The sequence below is a fragment of the Gallus gallus genome, chromosome 1 (assembly GCF_016699485.2).
Source record: "Gallus gallus isolate bGalGal1 chromosome 1, bGalGal1.mat.broiler.GRCg7b, whole genome shotgun sequence".
NCBI classification, from domain to species: domain Eukaryota; kingdom Metazoa; phylum Chordata; class Aves; order Galliformes; family Phasianidae; genus Gallus; species Gallus gallus.
Genome location: NC_052532.1, coordinates 171,197,862 through 171,218,468, shown reverse-complemented (window position 1 = coordinate 171,218,468; position 20,607 = coordinate 171,197,862). Strand labels below are relative to the sequence as shown.

The window sequence follows — 20,607 nt, the reverse complement described above, 5'->3', positions numbered from 1 at the left end:
GTAAACAATGTAGTATTCAACAGAACAGCCTACTTAATATAAAAATGGTTTTATAACCTGACCCCACTGAACTGATATCTTGGTTTTGATATAAAGAATCCACTCCCAGTAATGCAGTACTTTTTTGCCCTCACTCTGTCAAAAGAATGAGAATGTGAAGAAACAACATTATGTCCTGACAAATATGTGGAAAAACAAGTGTAAAATAGAAAATGTGTTCAGTATTTTGCACGATAACAGAATCTGGGGGCAACTACTGAAGGTGGAAACCAGTAGCCTTAAAAAAAAATTGGACAGATTCAGACCATCCTACTGGATCTTGCCAAATTTATTAAGTATTCAGAAAATACAGGACAGACTCATGGAAGATGGTGTTATCTTACACAGACTGCAGGGAATCACAGAATGAATGAGGTTGTCAGGGACTTCTGGAAATTGTGTGTTTCAACCCCTCTGCTCAAGGCGGTCTTGTCCAGTTGGATTTTGAATGACTCCGAGAATGGAGATTGTACAGGCTCTCTGTTCAACCACCTTAAAAGGACAAATTGCTTTCTTATGTTCAGATGGAAACAGGAGCCATAGGTAAGGCCTAGAAGGCTGGCAGGTTAGGTCTGGAAAAGCCCCTTTTCTGTAGCCTGTCTACAGCTGAGGTTCTTTGCAAAAGACCTGTACGGACATTGGTATTAATGGTACAAAGTTAAATGACAAGGCTGTTTTTCTTCATCTGCACCTGGTAGTTATAGAGTATGGCTATGGAGAGGAGTTAACACTATATCTCCTTAAAATTTTGACAGAAAATGTGACTTACCTGGGACTGATTGACACATAGTGTGTTTTATCTGTTCTTGATTTTGAAATTTGAAAGTACTGTCCAGACAATCATTACGAAGCGGTAATTGATTTTGTCTGTTTATAGCACTGTCCAGATTGTGCGTGTAAGTTTAAAAGGAAAAAATTGTGTCTTTCTAGGTGTCATTGGGCAGGGAGTGGTATGTCCATACAATCTACACTGTACGATCAAAGGAGAATGCTAACCGTGGAATTGGCAAAAGAAGTGTGGAGCAGCAGTACCACTCACTCTTTAGTGGAGGTAGCCCAGCAGGATCCACACAGAGACGTCATAAGAGAGGAGTTGTGGGAGCTCCAGAGCTTGCAAGAGACATTGGAGTAGAAAACAACCGAGGGACAAACATACAGCACATAGCACTGGATCGCACCAGCAGGAAACAGGTCCCTCAAAGGGAGGTTGCGGTCAGTGGTGTTCTCCCCAGAGAACTGAACAGCCAGAGCTCAGGAGTCAGCGTAGTCACAATCGTCGGTGGAGCTGCTGCCATCTTCCTTGCTATCTGCTTAATTACAATCATCATTTTGCTGCTGAAGCGGAGACAAAATTCTGAGAAGAAGGAAGCCACAAAGAAGTCAGGCAGCAATGAACCAATGATGCTTCCCAATAGCTACACCAGTGACAGCTCCGAGGTTTGATTCAAAGACCACAGGATTCAACCCAGAGTCTCCAGGGTGCCTCAAAACAAAATTGAACTGCACTTTTGTAGCAGCAGATCATGGTGACTCATGAAGAGTAAAAAGTTCACATGCTTCTAGATTTACTTGAAATTTTTTATCCTGAACTTTTGCTGCCTTTATCAACAATAGAAGAATCCATACTGAATCTCCCACTTTGCACGAAAGGTTATGGTGACGTCCCTATATCATGCACTAATCTTTAGCAGGAGTTCAAGGAACTGCATTGTAAGGGAGAACATTTTGTTTTGGTTTTGTTTTTTTTTTTTTTTTGTATTTGCTGACATTTCAAAAAAGTAGTAGAAACTATCCAAAGGTGCTATAGGTCCTGTCTGTAATAAGAGAGGAAATCTGTTTCTTTAGAAATACTGAATACTTGAGAGGTGGAATACTTACACTCGTTAAACTTTGTACTGTTTCTCACAAAGAACTCAGCGTCTACAGTTGGGCTGAAAGGTGATAAAATGCCTTAGGCATGAATCCTCCCTCCTGTAAGACTCTGACTTCATTTAAGCTATACCAGCAATTAGTTGTTTTTTCCTTATGTTTAACTGAACTTTTTCAAAAGACAGCTAGATTAGATGGCATAACATTATAATCAGTTGCATGTCACAAAAGGCAATACGTACTCTTTTCTGCAAATTCTTATTCAGCTATTTAATCAGATTTTTTTTTCCTTATTTATGTTGATATAAAGCCAAAGAATACAACAAATCTAGAAGGAATTTTGTTTTTGACAGGAACTGGATGCATATCTTCTGAAGTTTATAAAGGATCATGGATGTGTTGTAAGGCAAATTGTACTTTTTAGTGCATATCCACTGCTGGGAAATGCAAGCATTAGTATTTCAGTACCTAGTGTTAGATTCAAAATGCAGAGGACAAAGTTCTGCCTGAACTGAGCCTAGGAATCATGATACTGAATCCAGCATGTGATTGTCAGTTGCCATGTCAAGTGGCAACAAAGTGAAGAAAAAAATATAACATGATTTAATCAAGTAGTATTTATTGGTGTATCATTATAGCATATCTTGACAAACATGCTAGGTCATTGCTGGGCTATTTTTTTTTTTTTTAACTAATGACTACTTCTGAAAGAGAGATTCTGATTTTCTCTCAGTCTTTCCAATATAGACAATCTGACAGCGTGATGTCTCAATCAAGTTTGGATCAGCAGTGTCCCATGCCATGTTTTAATCCAAACAGGACCTGTTCTGCCCTAAAGGTATCCTGCCAAATGCTTGGCCATGGATGCTATGTAATCCTGAAGATTGTCCCATTTGTCACACTAGCAGTTGATATGAATAAATTTTTTCAAGTCAGTGGAGTTTGACTATATAAACTAAATAAAATCTGAAGCAGGCTGTTAAGATTGGTGCTGAAAAACCTGTTCCCTTCCAAAGCCTCTGGTGGTGGATACTGGCAACCCCCAACTATCCTCAAGCTGCAAACCATCTGGCATTTGGCATTCTGGGGACCACGCTGCAGAAATCTGAAGATCCAGCCTGAAAGCAGCCTGGCTGCTAGCACAGAGTGCTGCCTCTGATCTAAAATCTATCCAGAAGGCTTTGTATCCTACCTGTGGTGGGCTGTAAACACAGGGAGACCCAACTTAATGATTCTGCACAAACATCCATAAGGCTGAGAAATGTTGAGGTCTACTCTCCTGGGAATGTCTGTGCTATGATTTGTGGTACGGTGTGAATGTGCCCACGGAGGGACTCACGCTAATATCTCTGGATTTATATTGTTGTGACTTCACTCATTTCGTAAGGCTTCGTCAGTTTTTCACTCAGTGAATCAGGTCAGAATCTGTATCGTCTTTTCCTGGGTTTTCTGAAGACTGTTGTTCAGACTGCTTAATTGAAAGATGTTTTCAGCAACCTGAGGGTCAAGCTCCATTATTAAAGTCATGCAGTCATCTTTTATTTTAATTAATCTGAGTTCTAGCCTGAAATAATTATCCACAAGACATGCCCAGTGCATTAGACCTTTTCCCTGGTCACCTGACATTAATTTACTCTTGTAATGAAGTTCCTGGTTTTGTGATCTGTGTATTATGTGTGCAAGATTGATCAAAGACTTGAGCCACAGATGTGTTTTATGTTTCAAGTTCAGAACTAAGTTACAATTCTAATCTAGGATCAGATTTGCCCTTGTGCCCGTACGTGAAATAACTGATTACGAGAAAGGCAGAATTTGTCTCCAATAACCTGCGTATTCGGACAGTGATTCTACAGTAAAATGGGGCACGTGTAAATAATAGAACATTTTAATATTTATAAAATGCCTGTTTTGTGTAAGCAGAGAAGATCTTTTAAAATATATATGTAATAAATACAGAATGTAGGTGTTTATCCATAGAGCAGTTTTTCTGCTTTCGAATTTTAACAGACTGAAATACCATTAAAGTTGCTTGCAGGCAAAACCTTTTTTTAAATAATTATTATTTCTTTTTATGAAATCCCATCTTTTTATGAAATCACATCAAAAACTGTGTGTTCTGCAAGCCAAATATTGAGTCTGGTAGGCAACTTGATCACTGCTTTGAATAATGTCTGGTTACAGCCCTGTAAAAGGTTCTGATTGATGGGGATTATCGGACAAACATTTTCCTAAAAATACATTCAAAAAACCTACTGATAACAAAATGAAACACAAAGGACACACTGAGAAGCTGGACGAGAATTAGCGAGATTCGTGAATCAGGTATCAAAGTCCTCTGCCTGAGAAAAAAATCCCAGTGTTCCCAGTAAGACCTGCCAGGTTTGTCCCATTCCTAAGAAATTGAATTTCTTACAATTCAGTGAACTATAAATACAACTGTAGCAGCATGCTTTGTTATTATGGCTTCAAGGTTTTGAATTTCAGCAAGAGGTTTTGGAGGCTTATTAACATTTTTCCTTCTACATAACAAGTGACCTTGTTTATACTAACCTGAATAAGTGCCTCATCCCCAGTTATATGCACAAGTATATTAATATTTATCTATCCATGCAATAAACTGAATTTTATATATATATTTAATCTATTTCCAGATTATGTATTCAATCTTCTTTTCCCTGAAGATACGTATTCCGCTAGCAGTAATGCCATTTGTTAAACCCTTTATACAGTAACTGCTGTGCTTAAATTTGTTATCAAGCTGTCAGAAATCTTTCCATGCATATTTATTTGGAGCAAGTTTTTATGTATGTCTGTGGCTGTGATATTTGGCATTTTTATCAGGAAAAAATAAAAATAAAACTACTTCTGTTTTGTTACTAATCTCAAATCTGTGTATAACGATCACACAGTGGAGAGTGGTCAGTAACGCGTCGTTATGAAAAGTGAATTTATTACATCAACTGAAGGCCATAAGCTTACTGCAGTATTTGCAATGTCTTCCTGCTTCCTTCCTGAAGTGGTTGCCTTTTGGTCACAAAGTGTTCAGCAGAGGGACTGCTTTGTAATCATTGGAGTTGTGCTCATGACTCAGAGAGAGGTTACTTCTTTCAGCTGCAGAACATCAGAAATGTCCAGACCTATAGATAGCAGCAGTAGGTCTGCAAGTCCTTTGTAGGCTTGGTTGTCATATTCCTGTGCTTCTCCATTCCCCTTCACTACCTAAACTTGCTCAGGTGGATTGTACTCTTACACTTACTCCTTAAACTGATCTGAACCCTCCAGCATAACGTCTGTGAGATCTTTGTTGTGATTTCTACTGCTGCAAATCACATTGGAAATGTTTCTGTCCTACTACAATATAAATTTTTAGACTTACGTATTAGGAAGAAATTCTTTACTGTGAGGGTGGTGACACACCAGAACAGGTTGCCCAGAGAGGCTGTGGATGCCCCTTCTCTGGAAGAATTCAAGGCCAGGCTGGATGTGACTTTGAGCAACCTGGTCTAGAGGCAGGTGTCCCTGCCTATGGAAGGGGGTTGGAACTACATGATCTTAAAAGGTCCCTTCCAACCCAAACCAGTCTATAATTCTATGAAATTGCTACAAATGGTACACTGTCAGTAGATCAAAGGGCATTAATTTCCCAATTAGAGATTGTCCACAGTGGTTAAGTCATGTCCATGCTCATTTTGTCTTTAGGTGCAGTTCTATTTCTACTAAGATGTCCAAGCATATTCCAAAAGGCCCAGAATGGCTTTTCCTTCACAGTCCATTTGTGTATTGCAGCTACATTCCATTACTGGTAGGGGTCAGGATTCTTTTGATGCATCCTTACTGTATTTTGAAATGTCTTCAAATTCAGCTCCTGCAACTGAATGTCTTAAATTTTGAAAGCTCTTCAGTAAGTTACTCTGAAGTGATTGGCTCTTTGATTTTTGATTTTCTTCTTATTTATCTCAAGAAATGATTCATTCAGAATTTACCTGCTACTACTGTTGCTTTGGTAACTATCTGCTGACTTCCAGTAAAAATGAAGGGAACAGCTGGAAGGTTCTGAAACAGTGCATCTTGCTTCACTTAATGGCCAATGCCCACGCATGCACTGAATTCCTGCTACCTCCTGTTATTTGCATTTTCATGCTACAAGTATTCCTGAGTGTAAATTTCCACACAAACCGTGAATCTGTAGCGGGGCCGGTTGAAGTTCTCCAGTCAATCTAGTAGAACTGATTGTCTATAGTGTGCTTTGAGCATTATTTCTAGCAAAAGCTCTAATTCAGTTACCATAGAGGACAAGGGGACATGTTCTGCATAAGAGAGCCCATCACTTTAAGTACCGTATTAATATCTGCTTTTCTCCCTCTTGCATTCCCTTCAAAATAAATAAATAATAATAATAAAAAGCACATAATGGATCTCATGGAAGTAAATATGGATGGCAGTAAATTACAACAATATTTTAGGAAATCTTAGGAAATAAATATTCCAGGAAGAATATTGCAGAGATGCCTTAAATCCTGAATGTTACAGAGACTATGGGTAGGGAACAATGATTCACTGTTCCTCACTGTTTTACAGAGATTCAACCCAACAAAATTTGCTGGCTACACAGACAAAAGGCAATTCCTTATCATCTGACATAGAATTGTAATTGCGAGACTCACTACAGCAAAATTATGTGTGTGCCAAACGAAACAAGAAATGAAATCCGTGGAAGAAAGGTCATTAAAGCTGGCTCTTTGATACAGCAACTAGTTAAGAAAGGCCAGACAAGAAAAAGCTGGTAGGATTCAGGAAAGGGAACAGACTGTTCTTCTCTTTCCCTTCTCTTCCCTGCAGCTCCACTCCTGGTGCTGTTAGGAGCAGATTCCTCACCCAGAAAAGCCACTGTCATGCTGTAATAGTCCTACAAAGAGCTTCCAGTCCCACACTTACAATTGACAGTATGAAGTACAAAGAAGTATATGTATTTCTTCTAGGGATAAGAGGACATGAAAGCTCTCGTTTGACATAGCATCAGCACTAGGTCTCTATCAGGCGAGCTACCTGCACCTCGCATCTGCCTACATCTCCCGCTGAGGACTGCTTGAAATGGTTTTCTGAGTCAATAGCTCTTCCTGGTGCATATCCCATGAAGGCATATGATCTAGACAGAAATAAATAAAGCATCTAGGGAGAGGAGGGTTGAAGCAGAGCTAAAAGGTACTGATGATGATTTTATTTACCTTATATTCTCTGCTATTTGTAGCAGAAAGCTAAAAGAATATTTCTTGTACTATCAAGTGTCTCTTTCACTGACGTGTTTTTTCTCTTTTTTTCTTATGTTTCTAATGGCACCAAAATGATCCTAGCAAGGCAGAAATATGAATTATAAGTTCTGTAGAGCTAGGATCTCCTGGGGATGCAGCTGAGCTTTTCTTCCACTTCTTGGAAAAGACTTGGATTTCAACATGGAAAGCTTGCACTGTGGCCAACAGGGACTGGTTCCCAGTGGTCAAGTCCAGGAAAAAAACGCTGGAGTAGCATCTGGCTAATTGTTCACAGTACCACATGCCTCTGTGTCTGGGAACAAAATTGTGGTGAAATGTCAGGAGGCTTTATAGGAGTGTGGATAGTGATAGGGCAAGGGGGAATGGTTTTAAATTGAGATAGGGGAGGTTTAGGTTAGATATTAGGAGGAAGTTCTTCACTCAGAGTGTGGTGACACTCTGGAACAGGTTGCCCAAGGAGGTTGTGGATGCCCCATCCCTGGAGGCATTCAAGGCCAGGCTGGATGTGGCTCTGGGCAGCCTGGTCTGGTGGTTGGCGACCCTGCACATAACAGGGGGGTTGAAACTAGGCTTGAGAACACGCAGTAAATGGCAAGTAAATGAACCAGGGCAAAGAGAAGTTAAATAACTGAAGTGCTCAGAACACCCACATTTCAGTGTTTCTTCTATCCATTTTATGCTACTAGCAGTGTCAGGCTGGACAACACTCCCCAGGGCAAAGTTCCCTTAGAGCCATTCTGCTGGGCTGCTGCTCTCCTGGCTCTCCTCCTGCCACTGCTGTGAGGTCTGTGGTTGCTGGTTGGCCTGGAATGGCCACAGGCCAGGAGAAATGCTGTCTCAGTGAGCATGTGCCCACAAGAGCCAGAGGATACTGCCAGCGTCAGGGCCACGTGAGCCTTTCTCTAGGTCCCCAGGCATGTTAAAGAGTCTCTTTCATTTGGTGAAGGCATGAAGTAAACATCTAGTTGCAGAATGAGGGAATCTGGCTGCTAAAGGGAGAGGCGCCTGCAGTAGGCCGCAGTCCAGGACTCCCCAAAGGGACAACAGAGGGGCAGCTTTATTCCCAAGAGCCCATCAGCTGTCACTCCTCTGTGCTCCTGGCACCCTGGCTGGACAGGGAGAGGTTCCTCTGGTCTATCTGAGCCCTCAGCATTAGACCTAACTTCATCCTGCTCCCAAAGCGACCGGGCGAGATCAAGGTGTGAGGAGCATCCTGCCTGGTGAGTCACCAATTTCTGCTACAGATAGGTTTTTCTTACCACTGTCACAAAGTGTTGGGTGAAACTGTTGGTTAACACAGATTGAGGGGAAAGGAAAGAGATAAACGTGTGCTTCTAGGAGGAAGTTTTCCACTCAGAGGGTGGTGATGCACTGGAACAGGTTGCCCAAGGAGGCTGTGGATGCCCCATCCCTGAAGGCACGCAAGGCCAGGCTGGATGTGGCTCTGGGCAGCCTGGTCTGGTGGTTGGCAACCCTGCATATAGCAGGGGGGTTGAAACTACATGATCACTGTGGTCCTTTTCAACCCAAATTCTATGATTCTATGATTCCAAAAGGATGCCTATGTGTTAAAAGGCACCTGCTTGTGGGATCAGCTTTGCAAAGGTGGGCTGACTTTTCAGAAAGATCTGCATTTGAGAACAAACTGTTATGTCATCATCACTGATTTATTTCTTTGTTTATCTACTTCTTAATTTTCTGGCAAAGAGTAATTTGTTTTTCTGCTTGCTGGTATCACTTCTCAAATGACTGTGCTCTAAAGGAAAGCTCTCAGGTGCCATGTTTGTCTATCTGAATCAGATCTTGGTAAATTGACCAAACAAGCAAACAAAACAAAAACAAACAAACAAACAACAACAAAAAGTAGGAAAGAAAAAGAAAAAAAGGGGAAAAAAAGGAAAAAAGGGGGGAAAAAAACCCACCACCAACCCCACACAGCTGCATTTTACAGCCTCCAGAAAATGTTTAGGAATGGGAAATGAAATGCATCACGACTGAGCATGTTTTTATTCAGTAGTGTAAAATCAGCTCTCATGGCATCAATGTGTCAACACTGAGCAAAAAGAAAAAAAAAAGAAAAAGAAAAAGGCCTTCTATCCTAACAAAATTGTTAACATTGGAGACATACAAAATTGGATATATACTGAGCTTAGCTCATTCCTTCTGTTTTCCTTTGCTTTAATTTCTTTCTCTTTCTCCTCTCTTAGTTCCTTCCTGTATTTCTATCACTGCATTTTTTGCTGCCTGAAAATGCAGAAAATGTGCCATCTTCTGTTCTGTTCAGCAATTACACAGTCCCAGAAAAACCATCCTCCAGGAATCTCCCTAAAATAGCCCACACGTGCTCATGCAGACACACGCAGGCACACTCATGTGAATGTAAACCTTCATATGTGCATCTCCTAAACTCCTCTGAGCTACCAGCTTCCCTTTGTTCACGGCTTTAGTGACCTGATGGGACAACAAATATGCTCAGCATGGGGTTCCCAAGGGAACTAGAAAGTAGGGCAGGTTGGCCACTGCTGCTGAGAGCAGGAAGGGAGGAAGTAGATGGTGCTTGGTCAGATCTCCCGTCCATGGCTGCGCTGGATGGGGAGCTACATCTCTATTTTGCCTTCTAATCCTCACTTTTGCCCACACAGTCATGCTTGTGCACTTCCTCTTGGAGCTGCTCCGTGTCAGTCTCCTTCCACTCCTCTCTCTGACACAGCAATGCTGCTGGGACACATAGCATACCTGCTAAGAGCTGTGTGATCAGATATCTACATGCAGCCACAATCCCAAGGCTAGCAGCAGAGTGCAAAGAGGAATAAGTAATGAGAGTAAGATAAATATCCTTAGTGGGTGTATTTTTCCTCTGTGTTCTTTTAACCCCAGTGATATGTGTTATGACAGAGGAGCCAAAGACCTTCTCTACCTTTTCCTGCGTGCCAGAAAAATGCTAGAATTCTGGCCTTATATCACAGTACCTTAAGGCACTTTTAGGTCTGTTAGAAGTGCAGCAAACCTTCTGCCTTCCATGAAATATGGAGAGCTTTAGGATGATTTAAAGCAATGTTTCCCTCCTCCTTTCTCATCATAAGCGGAATTCAGCTGGAACGGGGAATAAGGGCCCCATGTTTTTGAGGCATCTGTGTTCCCAGATAAGCTTCTGACCCACAGGGAGTGAAGAGAGAGGAGGGAGCTGTTGTAAATCAGAACATCCATAAGACATAGAGTTGGATCAGGCTTCTGACTGCAGTCACCACTTCAGAAAGGACACAGGTGAGACAAGCCCTGGTCCTGGCACTAAGCTATAGTGGTCAGCAAAAGACTTTTCATTGTGCCTTTCAGTCTTTTCCTTTCAGTCTCTCCTTTCAGTCTTTTGCTTTCCTTTCCATCTGCAGTACAACATCCAGGCCTGGAGCCCCCAGTACAAGAAAGATGTGGAACTCTTGGAACAGGTCCAGAGGAGGGCCACTAAGATTATCAGAGGGCTGGAGCACCTCTCCTATGGAGAAAAGTTGAGGGAACTGGGCTTGTTTAGCTTGGAGAAAAGAAAGCTCCGGAGAGACCTCATTGTGGCCTTCAAGGACTTGAAGAGAGCATATAAGCAGGAGGGGAACAACTGTTTCCATGGGTGGATAGTGATAGGACAAGGCAGAATTGTTTTAAGATAAGACAGCGGAGGTTTTGGTTAGATATTAGGAGGAAGTTTTTCACACAGAGGGTGGTGACGCACTGGAACAGGTTGCCCAAAGAGGTTGTGGGTGCCCCATCCCTGGAGGCATTCAAGGCCAGGCTGGATGTGGCTCTGGGCCGCCTGGTCTGCTGGTTGGTGACCCTGTACGTAGCAGCATATCAATGTGATCCTTTTCAACCCAGGCCATTCTATAATTCTATGATTTGACCGCTGGATGGCACCAGGGCTCTATTTTCTTCAAACTGTTCCAAATCTCTCTCGACGCTGCTTCACGCAGCAGCAGCAGCAGTACACGGATACTGGGAGATTTTGCAGATTCTTCTTGCAGGATTATCTGTTTTAGCGCATATTAACATCCTGTTTGTGACCAGGTCAGAGGCACTGATGCTGCCACAGTGAGTCAACACTTTTTGTTATCACAGTGGAAAACACTGAGGCAGATATTTATAATGTATGAGTAAATGCTGTTAATGCTTTTATCCATGGAAAATGAAGCTGTGCTTCCTGCCTAAATGCACATCTGCAGTGTACCTACAGAAGACCACAAACTTTACTGAAGACTCCAGAGAAAGAGGGGGGAATTTTGAATTTAGTGTTGTAATGTAGAAAGTCTGTGAAATGGAAGATAGCCCCAAATTCTTAGAAGAAATTGCTTCTGGTGGCAGCAGAAAATGAGTAAAAGCCTATAAGGCAGAGTGTAACAGCCTAAGACTGAACCGCTTGACAAGGGCCATAAATTTCATTTACGTTGATAAAATAAATGAAAGCATAATTTGTGTTCACTTTTTCTCATAGTTTCACTTTCTTTTGGATGAGGCCCTGGGCAGTCTGATCTGGTGGGTGGCAGCCCTGCCCGCAGCAGGGGAGTTCACACAAGATGATCTTTAAGGTCCCTTCCAACCCCAGAGCTATTCTATGATTGTTCTATAAGAACAGTGTATAACCTACATGATCTGGGCAAGGTATGTCAAGAGGCATCCACGTGGCTGCCAAAAAAGATGATGGCTGCACAGGGTCATTGCTGCATGGTAAACCCCTGTAAAAAGAAGAGATCAGCATACATTTGCCTGTAACTTTCCCACTGAGCGGCTACAGAAGTCATTCTGGTTTTATTCTGCTATAACAAGACAGCAGATGGTCTGCCCACACCCCAGGGAGATACCACAACTCCTGACACTGAAACATTTTATAGTTGAGCAGGTTCTACAGGCTGAGGGAGCTGGGCTTGTTCAACCTGGAGAAGAGAAGGCTGCGGGGTGACCTCATTGCAGCCTTTCAGTACCTAAAAGGAGCCTACAAACAGGAGGGGAGTTGACTCTTTGAAAGGGTAGATGATATCAGGACAAGGGAAAATGGTTTTAAGTTGAAGGAGGGAAGATTTAGGTTGGATATCAGGGGGAAGTTCTTTACTATGAGGGTGGTGAGGTGTGGAACAGGCTGCTCAGAGAGGTTGTGGATGCCCCATCCCTGGAAGTGTTCAAGGCCAGATTGGATGGGACCCTGGGCAGCCTGGTGGAGACCTCCTCAAATATGGAAGTTGGTGGCCTTGCCAGAAGCAGGGGGGTTGGAGCTTGATGATCCTTGAGGTCCCTTCCAACTCAAGCCAGTTTGTGATTCTATGATTCTATGATTCTCATTTACAACAATGGCTAAGCTTTCCTGACAGTCATATCCTGTCCCCATACCCTCTTTCCCTTTGAATTTCATCTTTGAACATTAAAACCAAGGGATCAAGGTAAGCAGGACAATCTTCTGGTCACTGAAGTTGACCTGAGCTGATTCATGTGCGATGGAGGTGGGCAGGGCCTTGTCCCAAACCTGAGACAGAAGCTCTTGTTCATTGAGGCTTCTTAGGGTCACTACATGAACTGGCTGCCTTAGATTTAATTAGCAGATCAGAGCAAATGAAGGAAAGCTGCTTGGGAAAGACAGGCACGCAACTAGCTGTAGTTGAGGATGTTCCATGCTTTTTTTTCCTCCTTTTGTTTTGAAACAGTTTTAAACATAATACTAACATTTTCTGAAACTAATATTAGAGTATCTCCATTTATCAGTAAGTTGGGAACTGCAAGGAATGAGGATCAGTAATATTTTTAAATTAGATCTCTACATTCTGCCTTCTTAAAAGGTTGGCTTTCCTTGGCTCCATGCTTTGCTCCAAACCTACAAAACTGGATGTGGAAGCTTTATTCCCATTCTTCTTGGCTAGTTAAAATTTTAGCTTTTGTCTCTAATACATTTAAGACTGATTTTGTCTGTTTGTTTGTTGATTTTGTTGTTACTTTTGTTTTTCATTATTCTTACATATTGCTCACATGGAAAAGAAAAAAAAAAAGAATCCTCAGGAGATATTTCAGGATATTAACTATGTGGTTCATATTCCAGAAGAATGAAAAATGTGGTTAAGGTTAAGGTGTGTGTGAAAAACTCTAACATCCTGAAAATAGTAGCTGATCAAAAACCAGCACATAATTGCAATAGAGAGTGTTATTATGTGAGTAATATAATGCAACTACCATTTGACCAAAAAAACCTCAATACCATTAGGTCTTACACAGGCTACCTTTGCAACATATTAAACACCCAGAAGTAGGATTTTTTTTGTTTGTTTTGTCTTGTTTTGATATATCCTTAACAAAATTAGATAACTGAGTGTATCCATTGGGAAAATGAAGGAAGAACCCTTAAGAAAATAACTGAAGCTATTTGTTTAACCTTCCCCAAAATCCTGACCCCTTAATATACAGAGAAATTTCTTGCGTATTGTTTTTCCTCTTCTAAAGAGGGTATATATATAGCACAGTAGATACCCTTAGGAGGGTTAAATTGAAGAACATTTAAGAAAATACAGGCATAAAAAGGTCATTTTTTCATGGCAAAAGCAACTAGAGCCTCTATTAACATTTTAATTCATGACTTATATTCTGGTAAGGGAAAAAAGAATAATTTCAATTTACTTTGCAGCTAAGAAGTTACCCTACTGTTAAGAGGAACTTTTCAAATTAGATGCGCACTTCATGGTCTGCTGTTGAAAAAGGATTTCCAAATCTAATTTTCTGTATTGTCAGAAGCGAAACATTGCCTTTTGTGTTTGTCACATTTCCCTGTAATGCAGCAAAGAGGGTATCGCTGCGGTGCTGATTTGTGAAATGTGAAATTATCCTTTGTACCTTCTTGCCGTGCAGAGGTGAAAGAGGGCAGGAGGAAGCCGAAAAAAAAGAGTTTGGTCTCGTTAGTACTTTGGCAGATTAAGGTGGAAAAGGCTTTTTGGAAGAACTTTGAGCCAAAGAGCAATCCTACTGCTAGCAATCACAACACTGTGAAAACCTACAAAGTTCAGACAAAGTCACTGAAAGGAGAACAAGTCCATCTCCCCGAGGTAAGGCTGGCTAGGCTCTTCTTGCCTATATCTCAATCCCAGACTGTTGTATTGAACGCTGGGTCAGCTGGAGAATCAATAACGTTCCCAGTGAGTAAATATGAAAGGACTTTGCCTTAAGAGAAAGGGCAGGCATGAAAGCTATTTTAGGGTGGCTTTCACGTGTTCTCTCTTACAAGCACGTGTAGGAGGCTTTCAATGGGAGAATTTAATTTTATCATACTCTCTTATGTATATGCATGTAGTAACTACAATCCCAGGCAGTCTGAAGAATCAATGGCACAAGAGAAGTAGTAAAATGATCATTTTATGCAAACTCCAGAAAGTACAAATACAGCAAAAATAATTTTAAGAATAGTTGTATAAATAATTATGGGACTGTATGTACTTGCACTCATGTGTTAGAAAGTGATAAAATCCTTATTTAATTACAGCAGCTTATAGCAGTTTGTATTTTGGACCAAAAAATAATGACCTTGATGATAGTCATGCCTCACGAGGAAGAAAAAAGTGTGCAAATCCAATTAAAAAAAAGTGAATTCAGAATGAATAGCTTTTGCGAAGTCCCCTTTAAAAGGCGATCCATGAAAATGTCTCGGTGTGAGTTCATATGCGGCAGAGCATATCTGCAGCCACCAAAGCAAAGAGCTATTTGTATAGCTGTATAAACAGACCTCGCTCCCCTGACAAACAAACCAGCCCAGACAATGAAATCTCTGACAGAGACAAGAACTACAGCGAGATTTTGCTGTGAGTTCACAGTTCCTTTGACTTCAGAGGTGGCACATCTCTGCTGGCCATGTTACAGACTTCTGCACGTGATGTCCTTTCACCCAGGAGAAATCCTTGTGTATTTCCCAAGCAAAAGCCACCCAGCTTGAAGATGTTATTTTTTTTTATTATTCTCTCATTTTCTTATTTGCCTGGAACAAAAATAATGATTCACTCATATTCATTTCGTGTCCTGTTTTTGTGACTGAGGTTTTTCAGTGCTTACACATATGGCAGCAATGTTAGGTGTCTCTAGAAATGGAAAGAGCCTTATCATGCTCCTACTCACCTTCTGCTGCTTTTAGTTAACTTTTCCCATTATATTCTCTTCATTTATGTAATAGTGAGAAGTGTTTATTTTGCCAGCCAGTTCTCAGCACACCTCCTCTATTCCATAAGAAGACCGAGAGCCCCATTCCCAAGAGAATTTTTCCATTAAACTTGTCCTTTTCCTAAGCACAGATGCTCTCCGTGATGGAAATCTCTGCTCTTCTTCACCAGTTTGCTTGAGTCTGGTATGCCAGAACCCCCAGAGGAAACTGTGTGATTTTGGCATGGAACTGAATCAGATTTATCAATGCATAACTGCAGTGGGAATGAGAGGAAGGAAAGCAAAGTGAAGATAACTTTGGTCTGAGCAGTTCCCATTTATGATATCCTGTAAACATCTCCCAGAGGGCATGAGTTTGGGCCCTGAGGACACTTGGGTACCTTTCCATATCTTCTCACTGTTGCCTGACAGCTAAGATCAGAGTGGAAGCCAGAAGAGCATCTGGAGAACTCATGGTGGACTTCTGGGCTGTACAAATAAAATTTCTCTTTTTCCTCTAATTTCTTCAGGATTGCTAACTCAGATGGCTGTAAGCAAATCTTCCTCACCCTAATCCATGGCTTCTGACTTTTTTCTCTTTCTTCTTTTTAATCCAGGACATAAATCCTGTTTTTCCACTGTAAGATAGCTCAATTAAGCCAACTACTAAATGACGTAAGACAAAGATATTGCAACACTTACTAGCCAGGCTGAATTTTTTCCTATTTTCAATACTGGGACACCATTCAGTTGATCCAAGTAAATGTCATTACAGTATTGCTAATAAGGCAACATTTTGGTAGAAATAAAGAAACTTAAGGAAATGTGGAGCAAAACCTTAGACAGGTTTCTGTCCAATCATCTTTTCAGCATCACAAAACAACAGTGAGTTATCTCAGCCTTACAAATGGTGTATTTGCACATTTCCTAACTTTATTCTGAGAACCATCCAAGGCTAGCAGGCCCTTTTCTGGGGCTTCTTAGTTAAGATATCACTCCTACAGTGCCAAAATTTGGCTGTCCCGACCAATGCCCCATAAACAACTTGTGTATTGAGTCTCCCTGCAAACATGAGTCAGGTAGAAAGCTCCTAGAAAGTGGTTGGAAAGTCTGATAATTCGTAACATTTCTAACATAGCATTATTTTATATCTAATTTGATTGGCATGATGAAAAGGACTGAGTCCCCTTAGAGCAATCAACTGAATTAAAGAATTTTCTTTACTTCTTATAAAAGCTCCACCCAAAGCCTTAGCTCTAAGTGATGAGAGAGAGTCATGTATTTGCCTTACTCAGATGGAGCTACCATGCTTCTGAAACACTTGGTGTGAAATAGTGAACTAATTTGTTCACACCATACAGCTTCTTCTCTTCCTCTACGTCCCTGTCTTGCTCATGATGGAAAATGTAGAGTTGTGGAGCTTTTTACGTTTGAAGAGCAAGGCAAGTTCTCCTAGGCAAGAGATGGGGCAAGGTGAGGGTCCCTTCACCCTTCACAGCACAACATGACTGTGGCCTGTGAGCCCCTTCTGTGAGTGCAAATTCCCCTTAAAAATAAAGGGGTGCTGCCTTAAGGCATCTATTGCTAAAAATTAAAGATACGAGCTTAAATGTGGAATGCTAAAGGGCAGTTTAACTCCAGACCTTGTGGGCAGCCATGTGATCATTTCTGGGATTTCAGCTGCCTGCAGATCAGATGGGCATTTTTCCATTTTTCTGAGTCAACAAAATTGTGTTTGGGAGACAACAACCTCCAGGCTTGCAAGAATGAGACATGGGGAAAGTTTCAGTTTCTTCTTTTGTCTTTCATCAGAACAGGTTCCTGCACAAGCAGTTATGTTTCAGGCATGTTTTTCTTCTGTTTTTGAGTATTTCACACCCTAAGACATAACGTGTCTTTTGTGCTGTCTGGAACGCCTTCAGCTGATGTGCGATTTTACATGTTTATGCTAATACGAGGCTAATTACCCTTTGAAAAAACCCTCAGTCTTGCCTACAAAGGAAAATTGGACTGACTAGCTTAGTGACATCCATTTTAATCCCATTTAATTTAAAGGAGTTGAGCTGCCATCAAGCACTACAGACGGCACTAAGATGTACAATTTCCACTATAATTACCTTCATGCTATCTAAACCAGAAGGAGCCCCCTCAATTCTTTTCTGGACTATAGAGATGCCTGGAGTTAAGTAATAATGTAGAGAAGGAATCTGTCTCTTGCGTTTGTCTTCATTTATTATTGCCTTACAACCGTTCCTCTAGCCTTGTTTGATTTGGGGTTTGACTTCATTTGTGTAGCATTTCTGAAAACTTCTCTCTCTACATGATGTTTAGTTGCTGTAAGGTGTACATACTGAAGGTGGAAAGAGAATGAATGAATAATCAAACATAAAATTGTGGCTTAGTCCAGAATGTCTATCCCCAGGCTATTAATTTGTGCACTATTAACATGTCTATCATTATTGGTTGTACAGTTTTGATAGTTATTAATAAATAACCAAGATGGGTAATGTATTTAGCTGCAATATGCCATTGGCCAATACTTTCAATTTGCAAACAAAGGGTAAATTGACAGTGCGTTTTTGGTATTTCTGTTTTGCAGATGCTGTAGAACCATGGAAAGACTGGTATTTTTGACAATCTTTTGTTTGCTGCTAGCCAGTACACAGCAAAAACCTTCGTAAGTATATATTATTATTATCTTTTCACTCATAACAAATCCTTTGAAACAGAAAGTAGGAAGTGTTTGTGGTCTTGAAAGAGAAGGGCAGCGCTGAGCTCTTCTCTCTGCAACAGCAACAAGGCCCGAGGGACTGGCATGGAGTTGTGTCAGGGGAGGGGCAGCTGGGGGTTAGGACAGGGTCTGCACCAGAGGGCAGTGGGCATGGAACAGGCTCCACAGGAAGGAGTTCAAGGAGCATTAGAACAGTGCTCTCAGAAATATTGTCTGCTTTTTGTGCGGTGCTGTGTGGAGCCAGGAGTTGGACTCAATGATCCTTGTGGTTCTCTTCCAACTCATGATAGTCTACGATTCTACATGAAGATACATGAATTCATAATATCAGATATATTATCACATATTGCAGATGTTTTTTCTCTCCTGTCTGTAGGGGTTGATCTTTTGTAGGGCCTAATTTGTATAATACAGAATTTGGGGATCAATTAGAGAGTATCTGCTTTCTTTTAATGTATACTCTAAGCTAGGTGACCCCCACAAGGCCCTTTTTAACATCAACTATTTTGTGATAGTGGAACTGACAAGTCTGCTTTTCTTTTCTTTAACAATCATATTGGTTAGACATTGTGTTATGCAAAAAAAAAAAAAAAAAAAAAAGCCTACATATTGGTCAATCTATTGCTATGTTATTTTAGATTTCTCATCACTGCCCCAAATGTGGTTCATTTGGGTGCACAGGAGACAGTAACCATTCAGGTTCATGGAGCAAAGAGCCCAGTTCATGTTACTGCATATTTCAAAGATGAGGTGAAAAATCGGATCTTATCAGATAGGATCAACTTTAACCTTAACCAAGGGAACAACTACCAAGAAATAAGAAAAATAATGGTAAGTCTACCATCACAGTGATGTAAATGCTTATCCTGGGTATAAATCATAATCTGTGCTAAAAATTCTTTGGAACAGAGATAACATTGATTGCTAGAGTGGAATGAGAAAACATCAATAACATTCTGTTAATCCAGTAAGCTAATAAAGTGATGGCTTGTGCGATGGCTTGTCTAATCATCAATCCCGAGGTTTTGTCACATGGTGATGAAAGATCTTTTCATCACTATTGATCAGTGATTAAATTAATTTTTTAAACTTTTTTTTTCTTTTTTTTTGTCATTCTTCTATAAATCTATGGCATTTTGAGGATTGAGTTTTTTTGATTGATTTCTTTTTTCATTTGAGGGATTTGTTTTTCCTCCTGGAAGTGTAGAAGTGTAATCCTTCAACTGTTTTCATGGCCTTATCATTTCCTTGGCCATCATATGAAACAGGGGAAACCTTGAAAAATGTGCAGTCTCTCAGTCCAAATAATGTAATGTTTCTGCAGACTTTTAAGTTCAGTAATTCTGCTTTACATCATTTGCTTTAGACACAGTTCTTTGACACAGTTCTTAACATTTACTTCAGTAGTACTGATTGGCACTATTTGGTTGGAAACAACACACAGCAATACTCAGTTTACTCCAGTTTACTTGCAAAGCCATGGGCATCCAACCTTTTGGCTTGCCTAGGCCACACTGGGTGAAGAGAAGTTGTCTTGATCCCCATATGATACAGTTAATGTATATAAGTACATCTGTATTTTAGATTTTATCTTCAAACACTTAACTTATGTTACTTTCATGCAGAAGGAAAAAAAAAAAGAAGTGTCTATTAAATACATAATTCAGTGAGTTTACAGATTTTGAGGAAAAATGAATAAATGTGGTATAATGTGTGTCTTCTATAAATCTGCCTTTAACATGCTTGGATTAGCAGACTGACACATGTTTATTTAGGTGATTATTACTTGTATATTTCCCCACATGGTCATAATAGCAGAAACACTAATCAAATACATATTGCAGAACTAATGAAAAACGTATCCCAAATTATTTTATACTTCTTGTGAGCTTTCTGAGATGTTGAAAATTACAAAATTTGTCAGCAGCACAGGAGTATTCTGGGTATTTCTTAGGCAGTGAACATGTGAACTTATTAAATTATTTTATAATGTAACATAAGCAATGTTTAATAATTAAAAAGGAAAACTTACATGTTTGCTTAATAACGCATGCCTTCACAGGCACACACGTGTAGGTATGTTGAAATATTACTATCAGCAGTCACTGCTTTTTACTTGCCAAGTGGCACAAGTGAGTGTACCATGTAATACATACGGGTTTCAATTCGACCAGCTGTGTGTGGTGGGAATGAGAGGCAGAGACTGCACTGAGCCCTCCCATCCACAGCATTCCACTGTCGCCTATGCTGTCTGTGCTCAAGTTATGTGCAATTAACTCTTGAAAAATATCATCAAAAATCACATAATATTAAAAGTTTACAATCTTGTGGGACTGCAGTACTAGCTGTCCAGGGCTGCATGTGGGCTGCAGGCCATGGGCTGGATGTGCCTCCCCAGTGCTAAAAGCTGAGGTGTCAAATCAAGTTCTACTTGGGCAGGATGTTTAGAAATGTATTAAACTGCATAAGCTAAAGTTCTGACATCATGTACAAGATTTAAGTAAAGAAACATATCCAAAATCTGGGGCCTGCAGTACAGGAAGGACATGGACCTCT

General features: G+C 40.6%; 2 protein-coding genes across 4 annotated transcripts in view; both read left to right on the top strand.

The window, feature by feature from the left end:
- The window catches only part of FREM2 (FRAS1 related extracellular matrix protein 2), a 122,069-nt gene extending 117,274 nt beyond the window's left edge, over positions 1-4,795 (top strand). Inside the window, exon 24 of the mRNA XM_417087.8 lies at positions 970-4,795. Within this exon, the coding sequence (XP_417087.5) occupies positions 970-1,482 (513 nt within the window). The 3' untranslated portion in view covers positions 1,483-4,795. The remainder of the gene's footprint in view (positions 1-969) is intronic.
- Positions 4,796-8,106: 3,311 nt separating this feature from the next.
- C4A (complement C4A (Rodgers blood group)) overlaps positions 8,107-20,607 on the top strand; it is a 52,817-nt gene continuing 40,316 nt past the window's right edge. Inside the window, exons 1-4 of one of the 3 annotated variants that reach the window (XM_040702478.2) lie at positions 8,107-8,398; positions 14,108-14,239; positions 17,920-17,997; positions 18,690-18,882. In XM_040702478.2, the coding sequence (XP_040558412.1) occupies positions 17,933-17,997; positions 18,690-18,882 (258 nt within the window). In that variant the 5' untranslated portion in view covers positions 8,107-8,398; positions 14,108-14,239; positions 17,920-17,932. Of the gene's footprint in view, positions 8,399-14,045; positions 14,240-17,074; positions 17,165-17,919; positions 17,998-18,689; positions 18,883-20,607 lie in introns of those variants that run through there. The other 2 variants (XM_040702475.2, XM_046943584.1) reach the window with 2 other exon arrangements.